Here is a 14,292-nt window from a genome sequence, read left to right as displayed (position 1 = left end):
CTGCCTTAACCAGCCGGCTACGGCCAAGGCCAAAGACCATTACCCCGGCTCCCTGGTGACCCGTCGTGGTTAAGGGCTTGCTCCGGGGTTGCTCAAAGCTGCACCAGAAGCAGGCTCTGCCTCTCTCTGCCTAGCAATGGCCCCCACTGCCTTGTCACAAAGGCCACCTAAGTGAAAGCACGGGGACTGCTTAGCACAGGGCTCAGTAACAGCAGGGAACAGGAATATTGCTACTTCCTGGGCCTACTTCAGTCCTGCCTGGACGTGTACCCCGGTGTTTGGGAGGACTCCCCCTGGGGCTGGCCCAGCCTGAGAACCCAGCACCGCTGTGAGTTTGGGGCATTAGCCTTTCTTGATGGGCCTTTGGCCTGCTGACCTTTCACCTCTTGCCACTTGTGGGTGCAAGTGACCTAAGCCCCCAGTCTTTGGTCCTCTGTAGCCCTCACTCTCCCCAGGCCCCTGGCTCAAGGCCACCCAGATATCCAACAGGGCAGTGCTTCCAACAGACCTGTGCGGGACATATTTGGGGCTCTGAGGTCCCACCACCTACCAGAGAAGTTCCTGGTAGCCAGCATGGTGGTAAGGATGGCTCCCTGCAACAGAGAAGGAGGGGGCATGGGGCACAGGAGGTCAGAGGTGAGGGGGGAGAGGAGGGACAGAGAAACGGGAGGGGCGGGGGGAGGGGAGGCAGGTGCTGCATTCAGACACAAAGCCAAAGCCTTCTGCCCTGCCCCTCCATCTGTTTTCACCCCACAGCCCAGAGACCGTCCCTGCCTCCCTGGGGAAGTCAGGGAGAGCTAGGCCTTAGCTGGCACAGCTCCTGGAACAGGGCCACCCTAGCAGCAGATATTAATAGGTCCCACTGGCCTGGTAAAAGGGCTCAGGGACACCTGTCAGTGGGGGGTCCTAAAGGCCAAGGAAATGTCCTGCCTGGACAAGGACAATAGACCTGTCCTCCCGGGCCCCCTTTACTCTCCACCCGGTGCATTCGAGCCCTCAGTTCATCATTAGTTTGTCCACTCGGGGCTCCTGGGCTCAGAGCCGTGGACGGTTAACAAAGAAACTCTTTTGTCTCGATGAGGGGGCTAAGGCACCACGCTGCTGGTTCTGACAGTCTGATCTGGACACTCTCTGAGTCTGACAGTTCATGATTTTAAGACATGAACAATGGTTCTGACATTTTGCGATTTCCTCTGCGACAGCTCCCAGTGGGGGTTGGGGGGGTGGGGGGCAGTGGGACTTAGTTCTCCAGGCCTCATGCTGCCCACCACCCCCTTGGCCCGTGTCCCCTTCCTGAGCTACCACATCAGGCCTGGGAGCAGTTGGTGAGGAGGTTCTGAATGAGTTGAGGCCTCAGCACCTGTCACTCAGCGTTCTGATGCCTTCTCTGTTCCAGTGGGCTGGAGATTCCTCAGTCATTCTTCCTACCTGCTCGTGGGGTCCCTGGCAAGGTCTTAGGCCAGTAGCTATCACAGCCCTGGGGGCACACATGACCTGCTTGAGAGGCTGGCAGCTCCAGGCCCACCTGGGTCCCACTGTGGCTTCCTCTGGGCCGTGACCCCTGACCACGTCTCTTGGCTTGTCATCTCCTGTGTTTGGCAGCCGGATCTCTCATGCCCCTGGCCTCCTGCCCCATCCCATCTCACCCCCTAGGACCCCTCACCAGCCACTCTGGAACCACGCTTCCGGACTTCTGCACGAGCTTTTCTCTCCGTCTGGAACATCTGCCCACACTGACTCCACACCGCTAACACCTGCTTGTCATTTGGGGCATCTGCTTAAATGCCACTTGCCTAGCAAGTCTTCCTGGGATGCTTCCGTGGTCCTCCCAGACCTCGCCTGTGGCCCTGCTGTGTACTCCTCCAGCCCCAGGGTGTGCCCAGGCACAGCACTCACCACTGCCCCTTAATGTCCTGCTTCCTTGTCTGTCCTTTCCACCGCCCCCTCCCCAGCCCAGACAGTAGATGTTCAGTAAATGCTTGTTGACTCAGTGAAGGAAAGAACTTGTGAGGGGGTCTCTCAGCCTCTGCGGAGACCCGACCAAGCTACTCCATGTCGGGGGCGGGGCTCGGGAGGGCGGGGACCCGTTACCTTCAGTTTTCTCCTGGCATTGAACTTCTTCAGGCAGTCCACGGTCTCCTGTCTGTGCATGCAGGAGGCCACAGTGGACCGATGCTGGAGGAAGAGGGGAAAGGTCTGTGAGTGGAAGCCAGGCCCGCCCGAGGGCCCCTCGGCAGGGTGTCTCATGGAGATGTGGTCGGGATTTGGGGGGGAGGGGCGGGGGGACAAATCTCTGTTCTAGGGAATGCTGTCCACACTGCAGGTGCTTGGCACCCCCGGCACCCGACATTCAATGCCAGCAGCATCGCCAGTCATGACGTCAACGCCTCCCGTTCTCACTTCTCCCTGAGAACCACAGCCGGGCAGCGTCTCGTGAGCAAGCTCCCTTGACCCCATGTTGGGCCCGAGGGGCCAGGGGCAGAGCCATGGGGGTCCGGACCCTGAAGTCAGGAGGGGCTCCTGGGAAGGGCCCTGCTGAGGAAGGCTCACCGAGATCCAAGGGTGCTTGAGGGCCTCGGCGGCCGTGATGCGTTTGGATGGGTTGATGGTCAGCATCTTATTGATCAGATCCTTGGCTTCCGGGGTGACAGTGTCCCATTCTGGTGACGGGAACTGGAAGGGGCAGAGGGGCCAGGTTTGCCCAGCCTAGCCCAGGCCACCCCTGCGATCCCCCAGCCCCTGACTGGCAGGGGAGCAGGCAGGGGTCCTACTGCCCATCCACTCGGGCATCCACAACCAGGAGGAGTGGGGACCCTCAACGCAGGGACCCCCCCTGGAACCAGAGGAGGGACAGGGTGCTTTGCCGCCGGGGACAAATCAGAACAGAGGCCAGAGGGAAAGGAGGACTTCCTCTGTTGTTCTAAGGCTGTGCCTTGTCTGGGGAGCAGTAGGCCAGCGGCTGTAGGCCAGACTCCAGAGTCAGAAGGCTGAGTTTAAGTCCTGGCCCTGCCTCTTAGGCTGTGTGACTCCAGACAAGTCATGTGACTCTCAAACTGCCTCTAGAGATGTTGTGAGGATTAAATATGACGTGAAACACACAGCACATAGCTTGATAGAAGCAGCCTTATTGAAAATCAGTATAGGGGCGCCTGGGTGGCTCAGTCGGTTAAGCGTCCGACTTCGGCTCAGGTCATGATCTCACGGTTCATGAGTTCAAGCCCCGCATCGGGCTCTGTGCTGATGGCTCAAAGCCTGGAGCCTGTTTCAGATTCTGTGTCTCCCTCTCTCTCTGACCCTCCCCCGTTCATGCTCTGTCTCTCTCTGTCTCAAAAACAAATAAAGGTTAAAAAAAAATTTTTAAAAAAAGAAAATCAGTATAGCTTGGTCCTTAGGAACACAGACGCTAGAGCCAAACTGCCTGGGTTCAAATCCCAGCTCCACCACTTTCGGCTATGCAGGGTGGGCAGTTATCTAACCTCGCTGCGCCTCAGCTATCTTATCTGTAAAATGGGACTAATACTCACACCTATGTCATAGGTTGGTATGCAGATTAGCAGTAATATATATATAAAGCATCTAGAAGAGTCCTCTATCAGTGCTAGCTATTATTATTATTTATGTGTGCATTACTATTGGCGGGAGCAGGGTTGGGGGGAGTTGAGAGTCCGGCTTCTGGACCTACCCTCCACCTCTCATCCCACTTGGGTGCTGTTTCTGCCCTCTGGGGCCCCGGGCTAAATCCCGTCACACAGAGGCTCAACCGTGAGGCGAGGCCTCACGCATCAGCCCTCAGGCTCTACCCGCCCCACAATTAGAGAGTGGCAGGGGGCCTAAGTGGGTTGGGAGGGCAGGAGGGAGGCACAGGGGTTGACAGGGAGGCTGGAGAGAGGAGGGACACTCACATCATAGGCGCCGGCTTTGATTTGCTGGTACAGGCGGTGCTGGTCCTCATCCCAGAATGGCGGATACCCAACCAGCAGGATGTACAGAATGACCCCTGGGAAGAGGACCAGGAGAAGCCTCACCCCCCTGTGGGGAGGAGCCATGAAGAGGGGAAGGATGGGAAAGGAGAGGGCAGCAGAGGGGCAGGTGACTGGGGGGATGAGGCGGCTTCGGGGTAGACTCACCACAGGCCCACAGGTCCACAGGCTTCCCATACGGGTCCTTCCGCAGCACTTCCGGGGAGAGGTATCCAGGCGTCCCTGCGAACCCTGCTCCCCAGACACCCAGACAGGCAGACACACACACAGAGGTTGGCACATTAGCAAGCCAGAGCAAGATCCTGCTGGAAGAGGGATGAGGTTGCCCTGGAGATGAGGAAAACACTCCCTGCCCCCAAGAGTGTGTCGAGGGCAGGAAGCTCTGGCCCGGCCAGGCAGCAAAGCCTCTAGACCCGGCTGGACAAGTCCACAGTGCACCTGTCACTACCCCCACTCCAGAGCCTATGGCAGAAGTCATCAATCAATCCCAGAGTCCTTCCCATGGGGTCCTGACTCAGCATCCCTCACTTCTAACAGCCATCCTGCAGCCACTATCAAGCGCTGGTGGCACGCTGGACAAAATGTCCTTGCCGTGTCAGCTGTAGCCGAGCAGAACCCTTGCCCACTCCCCACCCTTGTCGGAGCTGGTCCTGGGAGAGGAGGAGGACTCTCCCCAGCTCTGGTTTTGCCTTAAGTCTCTTTTTCTTCGAGGCCTCGGTTTCCTCATCTGTCAAATGAGGGATTAGGGACGCCTCCCTTCACCACCTCCCGGCATTGTTGAGAGGATCTCGCTGGCAACAAACGGGCATCCAAAGTACTTTAACAGATAATCCAAAGAACAGTGACTATCTCTTAAGTGTGTGTGCTAAGCACGGAGCTGAGCACTTACTCGTCTGGTCTCACTCCTCACACAGCCCTGAGGAACGTGCTGTTATCACCCCCATTTCACAGGTGAGGAAACAAAGGCTCAAGCAAGGTGATGTGACTCGTCCCAAATCACACACCTCCTAAGTGGCAGAGTCAGAACTTGAACCCAGAGCTCTGGCTCTTAACCGATGATCAAAGGTGCCCACTAAAAAGTTTCCCCAGATAGCGGAAAGGACTTAATTATGCCAGAATCTCAGAGTGCTCAGGCTTGTCTGAGCTTAGATCCTGGCTCTTCCCCTTTTGATCTCCCATGAACTCTTCCAAGTTTCTTAGCCTCTGTTCCCCATTTGTAAAATCAGGATAATTAGCCCCGGTACCCAGGCTGTTAGGGGAACCCATGGAAACCCCCTAGCCCGTAGGGATGGTGCACGTGTGTGTGAAGAAGCCACGTACTCTTTTCATGATAACTGTGTCCCTGTGCCTGAGTCCCGTGGATATAGGATGGGCAACACCCAGTGACCAGGGGCTGACTGGGCTGCGACTGCTGCTCCTAGAGCCCTGGCTAGTGCAAGAGCCATCTCCCACTTGCCCCTGCTTGGGCAGGACTCTCCTAGACGCCAACGTGTCAACACAAGGCCGGCCCCCAGTGCCCCCGGCACCCCCTGCTCCACTCACCGAACCATGCCTGCTGCTCCCCTTCCACCTCTATGGCCAGGCCAAAGTCCGCCAGCTTCACCGCGGCGCCCTTGAGCTTGGAAGCCAACAGCAGATTCTCCGGCTTCCCAGGACCAGAGAGAAGAGTGAAGTGGGGGAAGAAAGAGCCAGAAGACAGTGATGAGCAGATTCAGAACCTCACCTCCGGGGGCCTGGGCGTACGGAGGAGCAGCTGGACAATCCAGAGGTGCCCTGCACCCGCCCCTCCAGTCCCAGCCACGGGACCCTGAGCTTCAGCCCCCAGAGAGGGGACGACCCTAGGGCAACACCGCCATCTACTGCACCAGAAAGACCTTTTCCCCACCCCGCATCCCCTCCTTCACCTCACCTCAGGGTTTGGGGCTGGGGCTGCGGTGAGGGCAGGGAGTTGGGGGAATAGCCACCACTATAATAGAGAAGAAGGAGTGATATTTATTGCGCCCCTCCTAGGTGCCAGTCACTAGGCTAAGTGTTTTGCATACATCATCTTATTGCCTCAACAACCTTTGGGGTCAGCATCATTCTCCCTGTTTTCCACAGTAGCCTTCCTACATTCCCCGAAACAGTCATGCTTGTTCCCACCTCAGGGCCTCTGCACTTCCCACTCCCCCTGTCTGATTTGCTCCTTCTCTGAGCTCCACAGAGCTGACCTCTTCTCTTCATCTGCTCTCACCTTCATGTCACCCTGTCAAAGGATCCCTCCATGACTATCCAAAGGAGGAGCCCCCAGGTAGCCTCTGTCTTAGCAACTTGTTACTATCTTCAGAGATATCATCACAATTTGTAATGTTTCCCCATCTGCTGTTGTGCTTGTCCATTATCTGTCACCTCTATAGAAAGTGAGTTCCTTATCCGTCTGTGCACCACTACATCACCCGCACCTAAGACAGGGGACAGCACAGAGCAGACACTTAATAAGTATTTGGCATACGTATGAAGGTGAGGAAGCCAAGGCTCGGAGAAGTTAAGTGACTTGGCCAAGATCACACAGCTGATAAGTTATAGAGCCAGAATCGAGGCAAAGTCAGGCTCTGGAGCTGTATTTTAACCACTCTAGGCTGAGAGAGGGCCTCATATATGCTGCCTGGCCTCTGGGGCCCCAAGGCTGCTGTCTTCTGCTGGGTCTGGAGAGGAGGAGATGCGCCTACACAGGACAGAGGGAAGTGGAAGTGAACCCTGCAGTTAGATAGCCCTCGCTTCTGACCCAGCTCCACCATTTCTATGCCGTGGAACTTGGGCAAGCCATGTCAATCCTGAGCTTTAGTTTCCTCTCAGAAAAATGGATCAAGCCCAGCTCATGGAGCGGTGTGCGGATTAATCCGTGTAGAGCCCTTGGCAGTGGCCTACGGCGTGTGGTTGATGAGCATCAGCGCTCCCAGTTTCTGCTTGGGGTGGGCTGGGGGCGTGGGCTCCGAGTCCCCGGAGACAGCTGGTTTCCTCTGACCCCCTTCCCCACTGGAACTTCCGAGGGGTCCCACCTCTGACCTTCCGCTGACCAAAGTTAGGCGGGACCCAAACAAATATAGCTCCATCTGTCCCTCATTAAGGCCTCTTTTATCCTCCGGCGACTGCGTTCCCAAAGTGTCCTGGGCCTTGGTAGCTGTCCTGCCCTGATTTGATGAATATGCCACTAATTAATCCAAGCAGAGTGGCCTAAATTTGTGCTGCCTCTCCTCCTTTCTCCTCCTGTGCAGGGGCTGTAGCTATAATGGGAACAGGCCCTCTGGGAGAAGTGCCCTGCAGTCTGGCAGGACCCTCTGGGAGTGCACACTCACCTGTGGGTGTAGACTGATAAACTAGGAGCTCACAGGAGCTCAGATGAGAAACCATGGACTGCTCGTGATAGAGGTGGGCAGGGGCTCAGGTCAGAGCACTGCATCTCAAAGAGGGACCTGGGTCCCACTGGAGGACTCCCAGGGAGGGTGCCCAGAGAGGGCGCCCAGGATGAAGAGGGCCTGGAAATCCTGTCCTGCCTGGGAACGGAGGAGAACAGCCTGCAGAAGACTTAGGAGGTACAACAAAGCTGCCAAAGGGTCTCTGGGCTCCTCCAAGCTGGAGGCTTGATCTGTGTGGCCCCAAAGGGTAGAATTGGGGTTCACAGACAAAACTCCCACAGCAGGAAAGATTGAAGGAGCATTTCCCAGTGGTTCAAGGGGATACCCCATAAGAAGCAAGTTCATAGTCACTGAAGGCCAAAACGCAGAGGTTCAAAGGCACCTAGAAGGAACTACTGTAGAAGCAGGAACTGCATTGAGGGGCTTTTTGGCCCAGGCCACTGCGGGCACAGGATCTGGGGTCAGAAGGCCAGGGCTCCAGTCCTAGCTCAGACACAGCTGAACTGCGTATTCTTGGGCAGGTCCCTTAGACACTCTAAGCTTCAGTTTCCTGCTCTGCAAACGGGGGATACCAACCGAGGTAACCAGCCTCGATGCCGTGAGGCTCAGCAGAGGAGAGCTAGGAGTCTGAGCCGACCAGGCAAGGCTATGTGGCTCGTGCCAACCCTAGACTGCACGTCTGCTTGGGTCTGTCCATCTTCCCATTCAGGTGGGAAGAGGAAGGACTCTGAGGACCCCGAGACCTGTTTTTCTTCTCCCCCCACCTGCCAGAGACCCAGAAGCAAGAATGACAATGTGTCCGCGCACCAGACACTGTGCTGTCTCCTTTGACACCCTCAGCAACCCTGTGCAGAGGTTGCTATGGCAACCCCGCTGTAAGGAAGCTGAGGCCTTGAGGCTAGAGAGTGGCCTAGCTGGGCCTTGGACCCCTTCGTAGCCAGCACTGTCAGTCTAACTACATCTTACCGGGTCTGGCCCAAGGCACATGGGGCGAGGAGTCAGGACACTGGATCCTGAGCCTAGATACTCCTCCCTGAGCCCAATTTCCTGATCTGAACAGTGGCGTCTATATTCCCCACCCAGCCCAACTCAGGGGATTCTGGGGGCTCCTGGGTGGCTCAGTCAGTTAAGTGTCCAACTCTTGATTTCAGCTCAGGTCATGATCTCATGGTTCATGAGTTCGAGCCCCACGTCGGGTTCTGCACAGAGGCTGTTTGGGATATTCTCTCTCTCTCCCTGTCTCTCTCTGCCCCTCGCTGGGTGAGCTGCACCCCCAGATGGGTCGCTCACCTTCAGGTCCCGGTGCACCACACCCATCTGGTGGCAGTGCAGCACAGCCTCCAGGATCTGCTGGATACAGTGACTGGGGAGAGAGAGGAAGGGGTCACGGTGTGAACGCAGGCCTCTCCCGGAAAGCTGGAAAGGCAGGGAGGGAGGCCCCCTTGGCCCCAGGCACCATCACCAGGCTGCACCTGGCACTCACCTGGCATCAGCCTCACTGTAATACTCCCGGGCCACGATGTCCTCAAACAGCTCCCCACCAGTAACCCTGGGGAGACAGGCACAAAGTCACCCTCCCACAAAGGTCCCAGGTGTCGCCTCTTCCGAAAGAGTCTCCAGGAAGCTAAGGACGGGACCCAGGGACCTCAGAACCTCAGCCCAAAGGGAGGAACCCCAGAGGTGTCTCCTGTTGGAACCCTCTTCCTGGCTTCTAGCCCACCTGTCCACCAACTCCCCTCCCCTCCGCCACCTGCCCTTCTCTCCCACTGGGTCCAGGCTGCACTTAGGACAGGGGATGGGACACTCAGAACGTATCACTCAGGGTCATCAGGCTCCTGGAAGCCCAAGGACTGGGTTTTGTTGCTGTTGTTGTTTGTTTGTTTGTTTGTTTGTTTAGTAAACTTGATGTTTTTAGAGTAACTTTAGGCACACCGCGAAACTGAGGCACAGAGATTTCCCACACACCCACACATGCAGAACCTCCCCCACTATTAACTGTTTTTTTTTTTTTACAAACGGGACCAGTGCCTTCACTGAAGTTTCTCTGCCAACCCAAGAACCTATCATTTCATTATTGTTTTTCCTTCCATTGACTGGCTTTAAGAACTTCACAATGACTCCAAAAGGAAACTTTCTATCACCACCAGACATGCAAAGCCAGCATCACTGGCCACAAACAGAAGCAAAATGAAAGCTGTGCCAAGGAGAGGAACGGGTATGTGTCGCCTTTTCAGGGAACCCCACCTGCACTGCTTGGGTGGCGGGCCTACCACATTTGGGAAACTTCGGTCTCAGAAGAGGGAATTCAGCCCAGCCTGGGAGCATTTGGGAATCGGGCCGAGGGACCCAGCCAGGTCACCCCGGCTCCGGCTGCCCCCCACCCCTTGTACAGCCCGGGGTGGGCCCAAACTCACAGGTCGAAGATCAGGTAATGGTGTCCCTCCTCAGAGATGCTGTCATGGAGCCGGACTGTGGGAGGGGCCCAGGCAGCCAGTTAACCCGGAAGCACTGCTTCCTGCCCCCTCCTGCCCTCTCACCTCCCTCCCCCGCCCCCCAACAGCCAACATGCCAATTTCTCAGTCACTGAGCACAAGCTAGGTAACAGGTGCTTTGACAAACTAAGTAAAGGATGGCTCACTGACTTTGGGCATCGTCAGAAGAGGCCCGGGTTTAAAGGTGAAAGACCCCTCCCCGCTTTGGTGAGAGTTTGACCCCTTTCTTCCCCCAATGCTTAGCTTCTTGCAGGGTGGGGTGGCATCGTCGAATCAGCCCGTGGCTCAAATCTCTGCCACTTCCTAGCTGTGTGACTTCAGGCAAGTTGTTACACCTTTCTGAGCCTCTCTTTTCTTGCCTGGACAATGAGAATGAAACTTCTGGACCTGCAGGCTTGTGAGAATTCCATGAGGCACCCAGCCGGTGTTCAACCAATGCGGCCCTGAGTGGCTAACCCCACTGTGTATCCAGGTCTGAGACAAGAGAGCTGGGGGACGTGGGGGACAGTGGTCCCTGAGTGTGAGCATGCTGAGAAACTCATCTCTTCCTACCTCATTTACCAAGAACGGGGGCAAGGCTCCCAGAAGCCCAGAGCTCCCTAAATTACCCCCTGAGATTCTAGAAGGAAGGGCCCGAGGCCTGGGATTGACTCTACGGGGCTGCACCCTGCCAACCAACTGCATTTTCTCCCAGGACAGCTTCACATCCTTCCCTGAGCCACAGCCTAAAAATGTCCACAGAGCGGGGTGCGGGCTCAGAGAATTAAGATACATCGCACAACGGAAAATTACACAGCTGTTAAAATAATACGGCAGTTATGTATCCACTGGTTCAGAATCATCTCTGAATTATGTTGTTTGGCAAAAAAGCACAGCGCAAAACAGCGTGCGTGGTACTTTTTATAAAAGATGTATTTAAGCCTGTCTGTGGCATAAGCCTCTCTGGTAGGATACAGAGAAGTGGGCACTGGGGTACTTTGGGAAAGGGAATCAGGAGAGCAGGGGTTGTGAATTGTTGAGACTATTTTTTCACTGTGAGCCCTAGTGCCATCTGAATTCTTGCCATGTGCATGTATTTCTGACTCAATATTGAGTCCCCTAAATGGCTTAAGACTCTCTTATCTGCACATAAAGTTTGGAGAAGCAGGATCAAAAACACAAGAGTGGGTGTCTGCTATGGGGGAGGGGAGAATGTGATCAGAGATGGAGGAGGAAGGGAACACAAGTTTATTATTTTTTTTAAAGATTTATTTATTTAAGTAATCTCTACACTGAACGTGGGGCTCAAGTTCACAACCCCGAGACCAGGAGTCACACACTCCACCGACTGAGCCAGGCAGGAACCTCAGGCATGCAAATTCAATTAAAAAATTTTTTTTAATTCCTAAATGATGATATGTGTTTATAAATGACAGAAAGAGGGGCGCCTGGGTGGCTCAATCGGCTAAGCATCTGCCTTCGGCTCAGGTCATGATCTCAGGTTTGTGGGTTCGAGCCCCACATCGGGCTCTGTGCTGACAGCTCAGAGCCTGGAGCCTGCTTTGGATTCCGTGTCTCCCTCTGTCTCTGCCCCTCCCCCACTCATGCTCTGTCTCTCTCTCTCTCTCTCTCTCTCTCTCTCAAGAACATTAAAAAATCTTTTAAATAAATAAATGACTGAAAGATGTGTTAAACATATGTTTATTTTGCTCTTAACTAAGCTCTATGCTTAACTTGGGCTCGAACTCACAACCCCGAGATCAAGAGTCGCAAGCTCTACTGGCTGAGCCAGGCAGGCGCCCCTGTTTGTAGTATATTTCAAAGCAAAAACAAGAAGCAGGTTGCCTACAAGTACATATTATGTGATCCGGCTTTAATTTCTTCTCAACATTTTATTATAAAAAACTTCAGGGGTGCCTGGGTGGCTCAGTCAGTTAAGCGTCTGACTTCAGCTCAGGTCACGATCTCGCGGTATGTGAGTTTGAGCCCCGCGTTGGGCTCTGTGCTGACTGCTCAGGGCCTGGAGCCTGTTTCAGATTCTGTGTCTCCCTCTCTCTCTGACCCTCCCCCATTCATGCTCTGTCTCTCTCTGTCTCAAAATTAAATAAACGTTAAAAAAAATAATAAAAAAAAAAAATTCAAACATACACTCATGTGAACACCCGTGTACCCCCCACTTAGGTTCTATCATTAATCTTATACTTGTTTCACTACGTTTCTACCCATTCCTCTACCTATTAACCTGTTTCCATTTTTTAAGGCATTTCAAAGCAAAGGTAGGCTCGGTTTTTGAAATGTCTATGTGCAGTGAAAAGAGCATCCTGTATATCCTGTGTGCAGAATCTGGCAACCCCGTATTGGAGCCCTGGCCAGGTCCCCTTTGGTAAGATGGGGTCGCCATCCTGCAGCTGCCAGGGGGGTGAGCTGCTAACAGCTCACATTTACCCCCTTCTCTGGAGAACTCCCCACTGCCTACAGAGCCACCTTGTGTACAAGGTTACCTGCAGCATTCAGCCAAGGACTGACTACTGTGGGAGGGCAGGGTCGGTACAAAGGGGCAGTCTCCTTGCTTTAAGGAGGGACAACCCCAAGACAGGATTTATGTTCCAGTGTGTACGCCATACACACACCTGGAATTGGGTCAAAGTTAGACTTGACCTGAGGCCACACCCTTGCTCAATTTCTTCCCTTTTTCCAACGTGCTTCACCCAATTCCTTGCAGGCCTTCCATGGGAACACACCCTCGATAAATCACGAGAACCTGAGTCCCTGCCTCAGGCTCTGCTTCTAAGAAACCTGACCTGAGATAATATGTATAGAAATACTCTCAGGTCATGATCTCACAGTCCGTGAGTTCGAGCCCCGCGTCAAGCTCTGTGCTGACAGCTCAGAGCCTGGAGCCTGTTTCAGATTCTGTGTCTCCCTCTCTCTCTGAACCTCCCCCGTTCATACTGTCTCTCTCTGTCTCAAAAATAAATAAACATTAAAAAAAATTAAAAAAAAAAGAAATACTGGAGAAGGTACAGACATATATCATATGGAAACATGTATCATACAAAGTTAGCATTGATAGTGTAACAAGATAAAGTTTTTAAAAAGACCCTTTCCTTGGGGAGTAGACTCCTTATTGCCTACTCGGTTCCTGGCAGGCACGCATATTTTTAACTTCTCTTTCCTGAGCATGAGAAGCTCTGAGAAGCCAACCTGCGGTCAGAACCATCTCAGAATGGGCTTTTAGAACCGGGTCAAGAGGCATTTGAGAGGAGCTCCAAGAAGACTGGGCTCCTTGATCTACCCTCTGACCAGAAGCCTCAGCCCCTTTAGAGAAGAGTCTCAGGTTTCAGAGAAATGGACAAAATTGGGGGAGGGGGAGGGTCCTTCGGCCTTGATTCTAGCTCAGATGGTACTTTTATGCTGATTTAAAAGCCTGCCCCTCTAAGAAGCCAGGCGACAGGAACACAGGCTGGATTCTAGCCCCCACCTGCATGAGGGCACTGGCGTTAGTCCCTGAGAGGAGGTGCCATCATAGCTACGAACCCAGGAGATAAGACACATCAAACCTCTCCTCCCATCCGTGAAGGCTACCCTGAGAAAAAAAAAAAACTGAGTCCAAAGCCAAAGAGGAAAGGAAATTTTCAAGAGCCGCCGCAGGGTGTGAAAGGGTCTCACCACCTGGTAGAGATTGACATGACTGTGGTCGTTGAGTTATGCTGTCAGTTTTTGACTTTTTAAAAATATTGTCATAGATCAAATAGATCTGTAACCTAGTTTTCATTTGTGTAGCTGAGCTCATGAATTTCTGACATGCCTTTCATATTTCCAACAGTTACCAGTTTTTTCTTGGAAATTAGAGGCTGGTGCTTCTTACCTATCCAATGCCCCCCGACAACACATTCCTGATGTCCACTTGGGAAGCTAAAGAGAACGGCTGGGAACCTGGGCTCTGGAGTCAATCTTGCTGGGCTCACCTCCCAGCGCTGCCTCTTATAAGCTGTGCAACTTTGGGCAAATTAGGTAACCTCTCTGATCCTCCTTTCCTACCAGTAGTGGTAACACTACTGGCCTGCTTTGGAAGTTAATCGATGATACTTGTAAAGCCCTCAGTACAGTGCCCAGCACAGGGAAGAACCTGATAAATGAAAACACCATCGTCTTCATTATCAACCAGCCCCCCTTCTCTTGCCCACCCAAATCACTTGTGAAACTCTAAGGTTGTCCCCTACTCCCTGGGATGGCCTTTGGGGTTTGCCCCATCAGCAGGTGGTAATACAGAGTGTAGGGCACTGTCCCATGTGCATGGCACAGTTGGGCCGCCCTGTGCTAAGCCACGGCCTCCCTGACCTGGTCCCCCTGGGGCTGGGCACCGGCCACACACGGGCAGCAGTCAGTAAGCATGGCTAGAGACACCAAGCAGGCTGGCTAGGACTCAATCTAGCTTCTCCAGGC

General features: G+C 54.0%; 1 protein-coding gene across 1 annotated transcript in view; it reads right to left on the bottom strand.

Moving 5' to 3' along the window:
- The window catches only part of CAMK2A (calcium/calmodulin dependent protein kinase II alpha), a 60,168-nt gene that overhangs the window by 22,643 nt on the left and 23,233 nt on the right, over positions 1–14,292 (bottom strand). The window contains exons 4-12 of the mRNA XM_042949304.1: positions 9,790–9,844; positions 8,859–8,924; positions 8,666–8,738; positions 5,523–5,625; positions 4,128–4,211; positions 3,903–3,997; positions 2,551–2,673; positions 2,092–2,175; positions 551–593 (exon numbers count right to left, since the gene is read on the bottom strand). Coding sequence (XP_042805238.1) covers positions 551–593; positions 2,092–2,175; positions 2,551–2,673; positions 3,903–3,997; positions 4,128–4,211; positions 5,523–5,625; positions 8,666–8,738; positions 8,859–8,924; positions 9,790–9,844 — 726 coding nt within the window. The remainder of the gene's footprint in view (positions 1–550; positions 594–2,091; positions 2,176–2,550; positions 2,674–3,902; positions 3,998–4,127; positions 4,212–5,522; positions 5,626–8,665; positions 8,739–8,858; positions 8,925–9,789; positions 9,845–14,292) is intronic.

This window comes from Panthera leo, chromosome A1 (assembly GCF_018350215.1).
Source record: "Panthera leo isolate Ple1 chromosome A1, P.leo_Ple1_pat1.1, whole genome shotgun sequence".
NCBI classification, from domain to species: domain Eukaryota; kingdom Metazoa; phylum Chordata; class Mammalia; order Carnivora; family Felidae; genus Panthera; species Panthera leo.
Note: the sequence above shows the minus strand (reverse complement) of the source record. Positions and strands in the feature narration are given on the sequence as shown.